At 48.1% G+C, this 13,958-nt stretch overlaps 1 protein-coding gene across 3 annotated transcripts in view; it reads right to left on the bottom strand.

Annotated features, from left to right (window-relative positions):
* The window catches only part of GCN1 (GCN1 activator of EIF2AK4), a 69,531-nt gene that overhangs the window by 40,131 nt on the left and 15,442 nt on the right, over positions 1–13,958 (bottom strand). For all 3 annotated transcript variants that reach the window (XM_033220401.1, XM_033220403.1, XM_033220402.1), the window contains exons 6-16: positions 12,425–12,523; positions 12,198–12,332; positions 11,261–11,329; positions 11,025–11,133; positions 9,380–9,454; positions 8,988–9,116; positions 8,094–8,144; positions 6,998–7,096; positions 6,578–6,751; positions 2,996–3,148; positions 1,335–1,427 (exon numbers count right to left, since the gene is read on the bottom strand). In XM_033220401.1, the coding sequence (XP_033076292.1) occupies positions 1,335–1,427; positions 2,996–3,148; positions 6,578–6,751; positions 6,998–7,096; positions 8,094–8,144; positions 8,988–9,116; positions 9,380–9,454; positions 11,025–11,133; positions 11,261–11,329; positions 12,198–12,332; positions 12,425–12,523 (1,186 nt within the window). The remainder of the gene's footprint in view (positions 1–1,334; positions 1,428–2,995; positions 3,149–6,577; positions 6,752–6,997; positions 7,097–8,093; positions 8,145–8,987; positions 9,117–9,379; positions 9,455–11,024; positions 11,134–11,260; positions 11,330–12,197; positions 12,333–12,424; positions 12,524–13,958) is intronic.

Raw genomic sequence — 13,958 nt, 5'->3', positions numbered from 1 at the left:
GTGAAACCCCGTCTCTACTAAAAAAAAAATACAAAAAAATTAGCTGGGCGAGGTGGCGGGCGCCTGTAGTCCCAGCTACTCGGGAGGCTGAGGCAGGAGAATGGCGTGAACCTGGGAGGCGGAGCTTGCAGTGAGCTGAGATCCGGCCACTGCACTCCAGCCTGGGCCACAGAGCGAGACTCCACCTCAAAAAAAAAAACAACAAAAAACAAAAATATTAGCCGGGCGAGGTGGCGGGCGCCTGTAGTCCCAGCTACTCGGGAGGCTGAGGCAGGAGAATGGCGTGAACCCAGGAGGTGGAGCTTGCAGTGAGCTGAGATCCGGCCACTGCACTCCAGCCTGGAGAGCAGAGCGAGACTCCGTCTCAAAAAAAAAAAAAAAAAAAAAAAGAGAATCACTTGAACCCAGGGGGCAGAGGTTGCAGTGGGCTGAGATCACACCATTGCACTCCAGCCTGAGCAACAAGAGCGAAACTCCATCTCAAAAAAAAAAAAAAAAAAAAATTATGAAGCTCATTATAGACTGACACAGACTCTTTCCAGGTCTAGAAAGCACAGTACATACGGCAGGCACACTACCATTTGTGTAAAAAACGTAGAGAACAAACATATACAGGTATTTACTTGCATATATATAAAATATCAAGGCTACAGAAGAAGCTAATAAAATTGGTTATCTATAGCTGAGGAACTGGGTAGCCAGAGATCAAAGCAGTGGTATAATTTTCAATGTAGACCCTATTGTATCTATTTTTGAATTACATTAGTCTATTTCCTTTTCAAAATTTAACTAAAACATTTTCTAAAACCAGGAAATGACTAACAGTTGTAGCTCATTAATGGGATGTTGCGATTTATGAGTCAAAAGACTTTTCAAATCACCAATTAGTGGCAGACACCCCTAAGGCAATGTAGAATTTTAAACACACATTTAAAATTCAACTGTTCCTTTTCTGCCAGGATAGAAACCAGTAGTTTTTGTGTCTCTTGGTGGGGGAGTAGAGCCTGCCAGACTCCACAAGAGCTTCTCAGCTGCCTCAACACAAGAAAACCTCGGAGACAGCACCAATTACCCAATCAGCTATAATTACAGCTCATATGGTAGCTCCACAGCCATTACTGCTTTGTCTCCATGCATCTCCCAAGTCCCACTTCCCTAACCTTACATTCCCTACAGGAATGAAATTATTCCCACAACAGCTAAGCTGCTGGTCAGATCACTCTGGCCCAGGTTTTTGCAGACCTGACTGGCTGGTCAAGAAAGGGTCTTCTCTGAAGATTTTCCAAAGAGCCTTTGCCTCACTCCTGAGTTCAACTAAGCGTGGAGTAACTTACCATCCTCTGAAGCCATAAGCAGGAATTTCTCAGAAGTGAAAACCTGCTTTTTCTCATCCACAATCAGCTGCCAGAAACTGCTCAGTTTGGCCTCTGCAAGAAACAAAAGGTTACCCCACGACGCAGCTGATCATGTCCCCCAGAGCTGATCCACTCCATCCTGAAGCTGCTGGGGTGGGCTTTGCTGGCAAACCCTCCTCTGCAGCAGGAGGCTCAGTGCTCTTCCATTTGGGGAACTGACCTCAGTCCTTCTGGTATCACTTCCTGTATGAAACCCTTCGGTGGTTCTCTGCTGCCTACAGGAGCCTAGGTAAACTGCTTCTCACCCGGAATTCCCATCCACCCCAGGCACCAAGCTGGAATACCCGAGGTTTACAGACTCTGGCTTTCCCTGCCCTTCCCTGACTGGGGCTGTTTGAACTCACACTGGGTCATTCCCTTCAGGATAATGAAATCCTTCCCAGTCTTCAGGGTGCTAGTTCAAATGCTTTCTCCATGAAACCCTTCCCAGTACCCATCCCCCCAACTAAAAGCAATCTCTCCTTCAAAACTGCTCTAATGCCACGTTTTCTCTTAAGCTATGGATATATTTTTGTATTTCCTCACTTCTACTATGAAGTAAGCACCCTGAAATTTGCTGTAGAAGGTCATGTTCATCTTAGCATTCCCCCAGGTAGCCCAGTGCCTTGCAGGGCCACAGTGGGCACACGATACTACATGAGGAGAGCTGAGCTCCATTCCTAACCAAAGAAGTAAGTTCAGGTGTGTCCCAGTGCAGAGATTGGGAGATGAAATAAAGAAAGCCTGAAATATGATATAGCCACAAAAAATGAGAAAGCTCTTTTTGATGTACTGATTTGGAATCATTTCGAAGATATATAGTATATATAGTGTATCTAATATGATATATAGAGTATGTTACCCAATATGTTCAATTACATAAACACACTATCTCTGGACATAAAATTGGTAATATCGTTGTTTTTTTTTTTGTCTTTTTTTTTTTTTGAGACAAAGTCTCGCTCTGTCACCCAGGTTGGAGTGCGGTAGCATGATCCTAGCTCACTACAACCTACACCTCCCGGATTCCATTGATTCTCCTGCCTCAGCCTCCCAAGAAGCTGAGATTACAGGCAAGTGCCACCACACCCAGCTGATTTTTGTATTTTTAGTAAAGATGGGGTTTCACTATGTTGGCCAGGATGGTCTTGAAATCCTGACTTCATGACCCGCCCACCTCGGCCTCCCAAAGTGCAAAACTGATAACACTGTTTATGGAGAGAAACTTAACGGCTAAGGGAAAAGACAGGGCTAAGGGGTAGCTTCTCATGTTATATCCTTTTGAATTTTGTACTGTATGAATGTATAACCAACAGAAACAAACAGTCCCAATACTAAACCCTGGTCCATCTGGGTATCATCCACAAGCCCGTGTAGCACTGGAGCAACAGAACGAAGAAGGACAGTGGGACAATGACAGTCCCCTGACTGCATTCCCACTGCCCATGCAACCCTAAGATTCATCCTGCAGATGACAAGCAAACCTGTGGCTGATCCAGTGTGGTCAGGACCAAGCTAACCCTGAACATCAAGACACTCCTCCCAAGGACTCTTGTCAGAGGCCTCTATCTCTACCATCCTGGACATCTCTGGACTCATACCAGCCTGTGAGTCAGCCACTGACAGCTTCAAGAGCAACAAGGCTGCGGCAACCCCTTCAGTGACTGTGGGAACCTGAGTGCTTTGGGAGGCTGCCTTCTCCACTGTCTGGATGAGCAAGGGCAGTAAGTCCAGGGCCTGCAACAGTGTGTCACCTGTGGAGAGAGGACAAGCACCTTAAAGGACATCCTGATTCTTGGAAATGACAGGACTGAGAAAGGATTTATCTAACTAGCTGTGAACCAGATGACTAAAACCCTTCAGTTAATTTTTCAAATATCTCAAAAAGAAGTGAAGTTAAATCAAAATTTAAAGTCTACAGCCACAAAATTAGAGGCAGAAAGATAATCCTTATGGCTGGGTGCAGTAGCTCACACCTGTAATCCCAGCACTTTGGGAGGCCAAGGCTGGTGGATCACCTGAGGTTGGGAGTTCGAGACCAGCCTGACCAACATGGAGAAACCCTGTCTCTACTAAAAATACAAAATTAGCCGGGTGTGGTCCAGTTATTCAATTGATGGATAAGCAAAGACATTAAGTGAGTTGCTCCAGGTCACACAGCTAGCTGAGGCAAGTCAGAGCCACCCTCAATCCTATCAATTCCCACCTGGTACTCTTCCCCCATACCAGATGACCTTTGGACCCAAATTCTAAAACCAGAACCAATCCACTGACCTCTGAACTAAACTCGTTTAAAAAAAAAAAAAAAAAAAGGAAGCCAAGCGCGGTGGCTCACGCCTGTAATCCCAGCACTTTGGGAGGCTGAGGCAGGGGCATCACGAGTCCAGGAATTCCAGAGCAGCCTGAGCAACATGGTGAAACCCCATCTCTACTACAAATACAAAAAAATTAGCTGGGCGTGGTGGTAGGTGCCTGTAGTCCCAGCTGCTTGCGAGGCTGAGGCAGGAGAACGGCGTGAGCTCGGGAGGCAGAGGTTGCAGTGAGCCGAGATCGCACCACTGCACTCCAGCCTGGGCGACAGAGCGAGATTCTGTCTCCAAAAAAAAATGGAGAAACCAGTTAAAACTATAGTTCAGGCCGGGCGCGGTGGCTCAAGCCTGTAATCCCAGCACTTTGGGAGGCCGAGACGGGCGGATCACGAGGTCAGGAGATCGAGACCATCCTGGCTAATACGGTGAAACCCTGTCTCTACTGAAAAATACAAAAAAAAAACTAGCCGGGCGACGAGGCAGGCGCCTGTAGTCCCAGCTACTCGGGAGGCTGAGGCAGGAGAATGGCGTAAACCCGGGAGGTGGAGCTTGCAGTGAGCTGAGATCCGGCCACTGCACTCCAGCCTGGGTGGCAGAGCGAGACTCCGTCTCAAAAAAAAAAAAAAAAAAAACTATAGTTCAGCTAGGCGCAGTGGCTCGTGCCTATAATCCCAACACTTGGGAGGCTGAGGTGGCAGATCACCCAAGGTCAGGAGTTCAAGACCAGCCTGGCCAACATGGCGAAACTTGTCTCTATTAAAAAGTACAAAAATTAGGCCGGGCGCGGTGGCTCAAGCCTGTAATCCCAGCACTTTGGGAGGCCGAGACGGGCGGATCACGAGGTCAGGAGATCGAGACCATCCTGGCTAATACGGTGAAACCCCGTCTCTACTAAAAATACAAAAACTAGCCGGGCGAGGTGGCGGGCGCCTGTAGCCCAGTACTCGGGAGGCTGAGGCAGGAGAATGGCGGAAACCCGGAGGCGGAGCTTGCAGTGAGCGAGACGGCCACTGCACTCCAGTCCGGGCGACAGAGCGAGACTCCGCCTCAAAAAAAAAAAAAAAAAAAAAAAAAAAAAAAAAAAAAAAAGTACAAATTAGCCAGGCATGGGTGGGGCATCTGTAATCCCAGCTACTCAGGAAGCTGAGGTTAGAGAATTGCTTAAACCTGGGAGGTGGAGGTTGCAGTGAGCCAAGATCACGCCACTACACTCCAGCCTGGGTGACAGAGAGAAACTCCATCTCAAAAAAAACTATAGCTCAAGCCCATGTTTTCTTCCCCCCCACCCCCACACCTGGGTTTGTTGTTCCATGTTTTCATAGCTACTAAATGGGTACATCAGAACATTTTATAATGAAAGCAGTTTTCCAGACAATGTTATGGATTTGAATCCAAGAAATCTTTATTATAAAGGTTTTGTTTGGTTTTTAAAAGGTTTATATTATGTTTATTTTAAAAGCAATGAGCATTGAGTTCTGGCACTCTGCATTCCTTTTTTAAAAAATAAATTAAAAATAAATGCAATGAGCAGAACTAGCTCAAGCTGAAGAGACTAGGTAAAACCAAGTTCTTGCCATCTACAATTCAAGGTCCCGCCTACAACTGACGGTCATTCAATGCAGCAATAATTCAAACTGATATAGTACATAGACTTTTTGTATAACTTTTGGTGGAGACAGAGTCTTGCTATTTTCCCTGGCTGACCTTGAACTCCTGGGCTCAAGCAATCCCACTGCCTCAGCCTCCTGTGTAGCTGGGACCACAGGCATGTACTACCATGCCCAACTATTTTTTTAATTTTTTGTAGAGACGGGGGTCTCACTTTGTTGCCCAGGCTGGTCTCAAACTCCTGGGCTCAAGCAATCCTCCCACCTCAGCCTCCCAAAGTGCTGGGATTATAGGCGCGAGCCACCTTGCCTGGCCTCACAGACTGTTTTTAAGTCATGGATGTGAGTTCACTATATCCCTAAGGCAGCTGACAATGTATTGCCTGTACATTTCTACCACGGAAAATCTACGACTTCAGTCAGCACACAGTCAGCACTACGGTTTGAATAAACCTCACAAACCACTGCACAAAGATGATCTATGATTCTGAGTTGGGAGACGTATTTCAGAAAAAGATTTATTGCCTTCAACTCAGGGCAAAAACCTCTTGTGGTCACATTTTTCTTCCCTTATCATTAAAAGAAGTAAGTGAGTACAAAGTTCATCAGAGAAGGCATTTCACACAGAAGGGTGTCCCCTCTCAAGAGGAGGCCCTGGAATCTCCTAGATGTTTCTTTTTCTTTTCTGAGACAGAGTATCACTCTGTCGCCCAGGCAGCAGTGCAATGGCTTGATCTCGACTCACTGCAACCTCTGCCTCCCAGGCTCAAGCGATTCTGTCTCAGCCTTCCAAGTAGCTGGGATTACAAGCACCTATCATCATGCTTGGCTAATTTTTGTATTTTTGTAGAGACAAGGTTACACCATGTTGGCCAGGCTGATCTCGAACTCCTGACCTCAGGTGATCCACCCGCCTCGGCCTCCCAAAGTGCTGGGACTACAGGTGTGAGCCACCGCACCCGGCCCTTAAACCAGTCTTATCTGAGTCATTTCTCCATGATTTCAGATACTGTAGTGACAAGTTCCGGTTCTGGTCCTCTCTGAATAAAACTTTGTACTTTGAAAGTCTGACAAGGGGGAGAAGTCAGAATTTGTTGTGAAGACTGAATTCTGATTTTGAGCTAAGCCGAATGCTCTCATTTATTTCCGGAAGAAATAAATGGTGCAAAATAAGCTGAACTAACAGGGAAAGCAGGAACGCTAATACCCTAAAGACTCGGTCACCTCTGCACGGAGACCTGGACACTAGCCCTGGGAGGTGTCTTACCCCGATAAGAGGCCAACATGCACTGCAGGTAGGCGTGCCTCACCGCAGATGTGGAGGTTTTAAGGCTGAAAGCTTTTTTGAACCATTCAGTGAGCTTCTTGGGCACTTCCGTAGTGAATCGGTTACACCAGAGAGCCAGGACAGAGACAGCGTGTACTAAGGTCCCTTCATGAACTAGGACAAAAAGCAGAAGTCCAGTCAGTCCAATGTCTTATAACCATGTCAAATCATTGCAAGCAGCACAAAAAACAAGCCAGAGTACAAGGGGGAGGAAGCAGTGATATTTCAGACAGCTCCAAGCCTTGCTCTCTGAGGGAGGTGTGTCTTCAGGAGTGGTTTATGGAAGCAAAGCTCCAACTATGAAAAACCACGGTCAAGGATGAGTACAAAACGCATGCTCACCATGATGAACGGAATTACCTTCCTGCTGAAGGAATGGGATGAACAGCTCAGCCACGATCCCGTTCAGGACCTGACTGGAAGGTCCAGACACCACGTGATGACTGACGCTCCCAATCCCTAAAAGGCAGATTCTCTATTCAGTCCCTTATCAGCACAAAACCACAAAGAGGCAAGTCTTCCTACTTCTGCCACCTCCACACTCTGGGTCACAGACCTCTTCTGTGTCTCCAGCAGGCATACCTCTCCTTTGGCCATTACTGATCTTCCCTCAATGCCTCCTCTACACCTCCTGCCTTCTATAGAAGCCAAGCCTCCTGCTAGACCTGAACAAGTCCCTCTTGTCAAGCACGCAAGCAGCAGGGTCCTAGGAGGCAGGATGAACCTAAGATGGTCACAGGAGTCAAGATCCAAAGAAGGATTCACCTCACCTAAGAATTATGTTAAAGCTTATCTACTACTAGGCCAGGCACGGTGGCTCATGCCTGTAATCCCAGCACTTTGGGAGGCCGAGCCAGGTGGATCATGAGGTCAAGAGATCGACACCATCCTGGCCAACATGGTGAAACCCCGTCTCTACTAAAAATACAAAAACATTAGCTGGGTGTGGTGGTGCGTGCCTGTAGTCCCAGCTACTCAGGAGGCTGAGGCAGGAGGAGTGCTTGAACCCGGGAGGTGGAGGTTGCAGTGAGCCAAGATTGTGCCACTGCACTCCAGCCTGGTGACAGAGCAAGACTCCATCTCGAAAAAAAAAAAGCTTCCCTACTACTAGATCACAGCTCTACTCCCAGCAGAGAAATCCTGTATCTGTCTGTAATCCCAGCACCTTGGGAGGCTGAGGCGGGCAAATCACTTGACACCAGGAACCAGGAGTTCGAGACCAGCCTGGCCAATATGGTGAAACCCCATCGCTACTAAAAATACAAAAAAATTAGCCAGGCGTGGTGGTGCACACCAGGAATCCCACCTACATAGGAGGCTGAGGCACGAGGATCGCTTGAACCCGGGAGGCAGAGGTTGCAGTAAGCTGAGATGGCACCACTACACTCCATCCTAGATGACAGAGCAAGACTTCTCAAAAAAAAAAAAAAAAAAAAAAAAGAAAGACATCCTGTACCTGAGAGGACGCTCATCTTCTGGGCTATAACAGTTAGTTTTCCTTCCGAGCCTGAGAGGAGAGACAGCAAAGATTCACATTCACATATGCCACAGTTCCCGAGAGTGAACAACGCAGTCACGTGTGTGACGCCACAATACGGTTTGTGATTCCAGAAGTAGCTTTGTGTTGTGAAACTGGGTTTAAAACAACATTTACTAGCCTTTTGCTTTCTGACTCAAGAAGGAATGTTCCTACAGAAAACTTGTGAAACAGAAAAAATATAAAGAAAAACATTTAAAAGGCAATCATGTTTCCACTACTCAAAGACATTTCTTTTCTGGTGTATTTCCTTTAGTCTTTTCTGCTATGCCTATAAAAATGTGTATCTAGGCCGGGCGCGGTGGCTCAAGCCTGTAATCCCAGCACTTTGGGAGGCCGAGACGGGCGGATCACGAGGTCAGGAGATCGAGACCATCCTGGCTAACATGGTGAAACCCCGTCTCTACTAAAAATACAAAAAACTAGCCGGGCGAGGTGGCGGCGCCTGTAGTCCCAGCTACTCAGGAGGCTGAGGCAGGAGAATGGCGTAAAACCCGGAGGCGGAGCTTGCAGTGAGCTGAGATCGGCCACTGCACTCCAGCCCGGGCGAAAGAGCAAGACTCCGTCTCAAAAAAAAAAAAAAAAAAAAAAAAATGTGTATCTTATACATGAAAAACCTGAAATCACCCCATCCACACCACCCGTGCAGGGTTTTGTTCATTCACACACATTCACATTCCAGTGTGATGTCCTCCTGGCCACACAGCCTCGCCACGAGCAGACTTGGAGCATCAAGTCCCCTTCAGATCCCAGCTGAGGGAAATACCAGGGACCATGCCTCAACCATCCCCATGGCCAAGAAGGCTTGCTCACCTCCGAGGATAGCAAATAGGTGCTTGGTCAGGGATTCCATGGCCGAAGAGTCACTGCACTGGCGTGCCAGGTTCCTCAGTGCCAGCACAGCTTCATCCATCAGGCGGGGACTGTTGGATTTCAGGTGACCTGGACACACAAAGCCACTGCTCAGAAGCAGCCAACAACCGAGCATCCAGACTTTCGTCTTTTCCATGCTGCCATCTCTTCAGTACTAGCTGTATGCTCTCATTCAAATAATCTCAAGAAAGAAACTGCCAGTGCCAATGTAGTTTAGGTTAGGGCCTTATTACTACCTTGAGCTGTCCCCTACCCCTGCTACAACAATTAGGACAAGTACAACCAAAACCCAAGGTGCCACTTATGGGCTGAAGAGGGGCTGGGATACTCACCAGCCAGTCCTTTCACAATGTCCATGGCATACTGGCTGAGGTCAAGCGTCACTGATGCCAACAGACTAGAAATAGCTAAGGGAGACAGAAAGCACTGACCATGTCAATCTCAGCAATAAATTCAACAGATAATTTTTTTCTCCTACTCCCCAGCAAATGCCACTTGGCCTGCTGTCCGGCCACATGGAACCATGCCCACCCTTCATCTCTACAGGCTACATGAGTAGTCCCAAAGCTCTGCTGAAAAGCTGTATACCTCCCCATCCCCATCAGCAAAAATTGCCTTTCCAACATCCCACCAACACACTTTACTAAGATACACAGGGACAGAGACTCAACACTCAGATCCCATGATTTCAAGTGCCACCTCCATACTAAGTCCAGAATGTCTAGAGAGGAGGTTCTTTTTTTTCTTTTTTTGAGGCGGAGTCTCGCTCTGTCGCCCGGACTGGAGTGCAGTGGCCAGATCTCAGCTCACTGCAAGCTCCGCCTCCCAGGTTTACGCCATTCTCCTGCCTCAGCTCCTGAGTAGCTGGGACTACAGGCGCCCGCCACCTCGCTCGGCTAGTTTTTGTACTTTTAGTAGAGATGGGGTTTCACCGTGTTAGCCAGGATGGTCTCGATCTCCTGACCTCGTGATCCGCCCGTCTCGGCCTCCCAAAGTGCTGGGATTACAGGCTTGAGCCACCGCGCCCGGCCGAGAGGAGGTTCTTAACCTGAATGGTCTCCAGAAAGTTCTTTTGGGGAGGTGCAGGGGTAAGAGGATATTTTGTCTTCTTCCACTCAACTCTGAAGGTGAACACTTGATATTTTCTGGGAATCAAAACAACGACTAGCACCTACATAAAGCTATGAACCGATCCAGTGGGTTCCTGAACCCCTAAAATTATATGCAGTATTCTTAGGGGATATACTTTTGTGCATTCTTCTTAAAAGACAGCCCATGACTTTCCTTTTCTTCCCTTTTTTTTTTTGGACAGGGTCTGGCTCTGTCGCCCAGGCTGGAGTGTAATGGAGTGATCTTGCCTCACTGGAACCTCTACCTTCCGGTTTCAAGTGATTCCCCTGCCTCAGTCTCCCAAGTAGCTGGGACTACAGACACATGCCAACATGTCTGATTTTTTTGTGTGTTTTTATTAGAGATGGGGTTTAACCAAGTTGGTCAGGCTGGTTTCAAATTCCTGACCTCAAGTAATCCACCTGCCTCAGCCTCCTAAACTGCTGGGATTACAGGCATGAGCCACCGTGCCTGGTCTCTCTTTTGTTTTTTGAGATGAGGCCTCACTATGTTATCCAGGCTGGATGGAGTGCAGTGTTGCCATCTTGGCTCACTGCAACTTCCGCTTCCTGGGCTCAAGCTATCCTCCCACATCAGCCTCCCAAGTTGAGCTCCTGGGCTCAAGTGATCTGCCCACCACGACCTCCCAAAGTGCTGGGATTACAGGTATGAGCCAATGCGTCTGGCTGACTTTCAACATAATCTCAAAAGGGTCCCCAATCTCTCTCCCAAGGTCCCAACCAGGTAAACAGTGAATACATCCCCCTTCCCTCGCCCCTACCACACACACTTCTTGTTGCCAAATATCGGAAACAGAGATATAGGCAACTCGTCTCCCTCCCACCATCCTGGCTGACAGCAACCTACTTTCAATAACATTCTCTGGACTCCTCAGTAAGGACTTCTGTATGGTGGGCAGTATCAGGTCCTTAAATTCTGAGTGGGACAGGTATCGGAGCAGAGGGGCACAGCTATCCTACAAAGAAAAAGGAATAAGGCACCTAGCCCTCATGGGAACGGACCAAGAAGGAAAAAGAGTTCAGCATCCCAGAATTGAAAATGGGATCAGTTGTCCAGGTGAGTAACGGCCATCTCTCGCTCACCAACAGGTACTTCGGAGGCTTGACTTTGCTCATCAGGATGTTCTTCATGTAAAAGTCCAGTAGGGCGCTCTAGAGAACACAAAGCTCTGGTAAGATCCTGACATTCTCAAATGTCTCATCACTGGCTTAAGGGGTCCCTCTTGCTAGAGTGCCTCCAAAAAATACAAATCAATGCCCCAAATTTCAGTGTTAAGCATAGAGGTCCCACTGATCATGCAACCCCACTTGAAACCCTTCCACAGCTTTCCATGGCCCCCTGGGATAAAGTCCAAAGTCCTTGGTATGGCTTATAAGGCCCTGCCCACCACTCAGCTGGCTGCGTCACTCTAACCCATTCCTGCCACTCCAACTCCTCTTGCCTCCTCTCTGTTCCTGCCCACAGGCTTTCTCTGCCCAAAATGCTCTGCCTCACCTCTTGACCTTGCTAATTCCTCTTCACTCTCAAAGTTCCTTCTTTAGAGAGATGTGTTCTCTGACCCACAGCCTAAATCAGGTCCTTCCGTTGTGGAGTCTCACAGCTTCTCACACTTTCCCTTTGTAGCACATACTAGTTATAATTAACTAGACTATCTGTTTAATGTCAGTTTCTCAGACTCAGTTCCCTGGGGGCAGGGGTCACAGCTCCCTTACTCGCTGGTGTACCCCCAACACGGGGCACAGTGCCTAGAACATGGCAGCCACTCAACTGGGATAAATAAGTGACTGCATGAACAAGCAAACTATCACCCAAGCCAGAAACAGAAGGGAAACTTTCCAACTCCTAAAAGTGCATGTATCATGGCAAAAGGCCACAGTCTCACATGAGAAAATCAACAAGTTTCAGATGAGGTCAACAGCTAGGGTCACCAGGGCAAAACAGGTTCCCATTCCTTCCCTCCAGCGAACTCCCAACATTCCCAGCGTAGCAAACCCACAGTCACTCTGCCTTGGCACTTGCCTTGTGCCGACTGACCACGTCCATCTCCTTGTGGCTTGTGCAGAACTGCACCAGCAGCCCCAGCATGCCAGCATAGTTCTGGTTGGGCTCTAGGCTGAGAATGGCTGACAAGTACTGTTCCACCAGCCCGGGGTTCTAAAGAGGAAAGTGCCAGGCAGGTGTATAAGATGGCAGCGGGGGAGTGGCATGGAAGAAGCAATGCCTGCCAGCCCCTGCAGTCCTGTCACCTCTTTCCACAGCTTCGTGAGTTTCTTCACAGCACCATCCACGGCGTGCTTGTGGGAGCCGCCCAGCACCTCCAGCAAGAGCAGGCACTGCACTTCCACCTGCCAGGACCAGGAAAGACTCAGGTCAAGATGGGACACAAGATTGAGGGTCCCATGGCCCTCATAGCCTGCAAAGACCTCCATCAGCCCCTCCAAATCCTGGCTTCATCTCCACTCAGCTTCTCCTACTCAACTCCAGCCAGATCCTCCTCCCTCCACCTCACACATTTAGTTCTGTCCTTTAACGACACTGTTCCCTCTAGGGTTCATTTAATAAGTATTTGGTGATCACCTATTATGAGTCAGACAATGAAGGCACAAGAGGAGTAAGACAGATATAGTCCCTGCTTTTTTTTTTTTAAGACGGAGTCTCGCTATGTCCCCAGGGTGGAGTGCAGTGGCACAATCTCAGCTCACTACAACCTCCAACTCCTGGGTTCAAGTGATTCTGCCTACTTGCCTCAGCCAAGTAGCTGTGACTACAGGTGCGTGCCACCACATTCAGTTAATTTTTGTATTTTCAGTAGAGACAGGGTTTCACCACGTTGGCCATAATAGTCTCGATCTCTTGACCTCGTGATCTGCCCGCCTCAGCCACCCAAAGTGCTGGGATTACAGGCGTGACCCACTGTGCCCAGCCAGTCCCTGCTTTCATGTACCTTAGAATTCAGAGGAAAAAAATGATATTAAACAAATGAATATACAATTTCAGTGAGGTTTAAGTGCCATCCAGGAAAAGAAAAAGGGTCCTGTTTCATTTACTTCGTATCTGCCTTGACCTGTCCTTCATTAATTCCACAAATACTTACTGACCACTGACTACATGGCAGGCTCTATGCTGAGCACTGTGAATACAGAAGTGCAGCTTGATATGGCCATTCGAACTGCATGGAGTTCACACCGTCCAACACAGATTGACATACATAATAGGTCCTTGACTAAAAAAATCTCAGAGGCTGCCGGACCTAGTGGCTCACACCTGTAATCCCAGCACTTTGGGAGGTCAAGGCAGGCGGATCACCTGAGGTCGGGAGTTTGATACCAGCCTTACCAACATGGAGAAACCCTGTCTCTACTAAAAACACAAAATTGGCTGGGCGTGGTGGCGCATGCCTGTAATTCCACCTACTCGGGAGGCTGAGGCAGGAGGATCAATTAAACCCAGGAGGCAGAGGTTGCGGTCAGCCAAGATCACACCATTGCACTCCAGCCTGGGCAACAAGAGCGAAAGTCCATCTCAAAAAAAAAAAAAAAAAAAAAAAAGTCCAGGGGCAATGGTTCACGCCTGTAATCCCAACACGTTGGGAGGCCGAGGCGGGCGGATCACAAGGTCAAGAGATCGAGACCATCCTGGCTAACACGGTGAAACCCTGTCTCTACTAAAAATACAAAAAATTAGCCAGGCAAGGTGGCGGGCACCTGTAATACCAGCAACTCGGGATGCTGAGGGCAGGAGAATGGCATGAACCTGGGAGGCGGAGCTTGCAGGGAGCCG

Source organism: Trachypithecus francoisi, unplaced genomic scaffold (genome assembly GCF_009764315.1).
Source record: "Trachypithecus francoisi isolate TF-2019V2 unplaced genomic scaffold, Tfra_2.0 Lachesis_group11, whole genome shotgun sequence".
NCBI lineage: Eukaryota > Metazoa > Chordata > Mammalia > Primates > Cercopithecidae > Trachypithecus > Trachypithecus francoisi.
The sequence above is the reverse complement of the archived record's forward strand: the minus strand, read 5'-3'. Positions and strand labels throughout refer to the sequence as shown.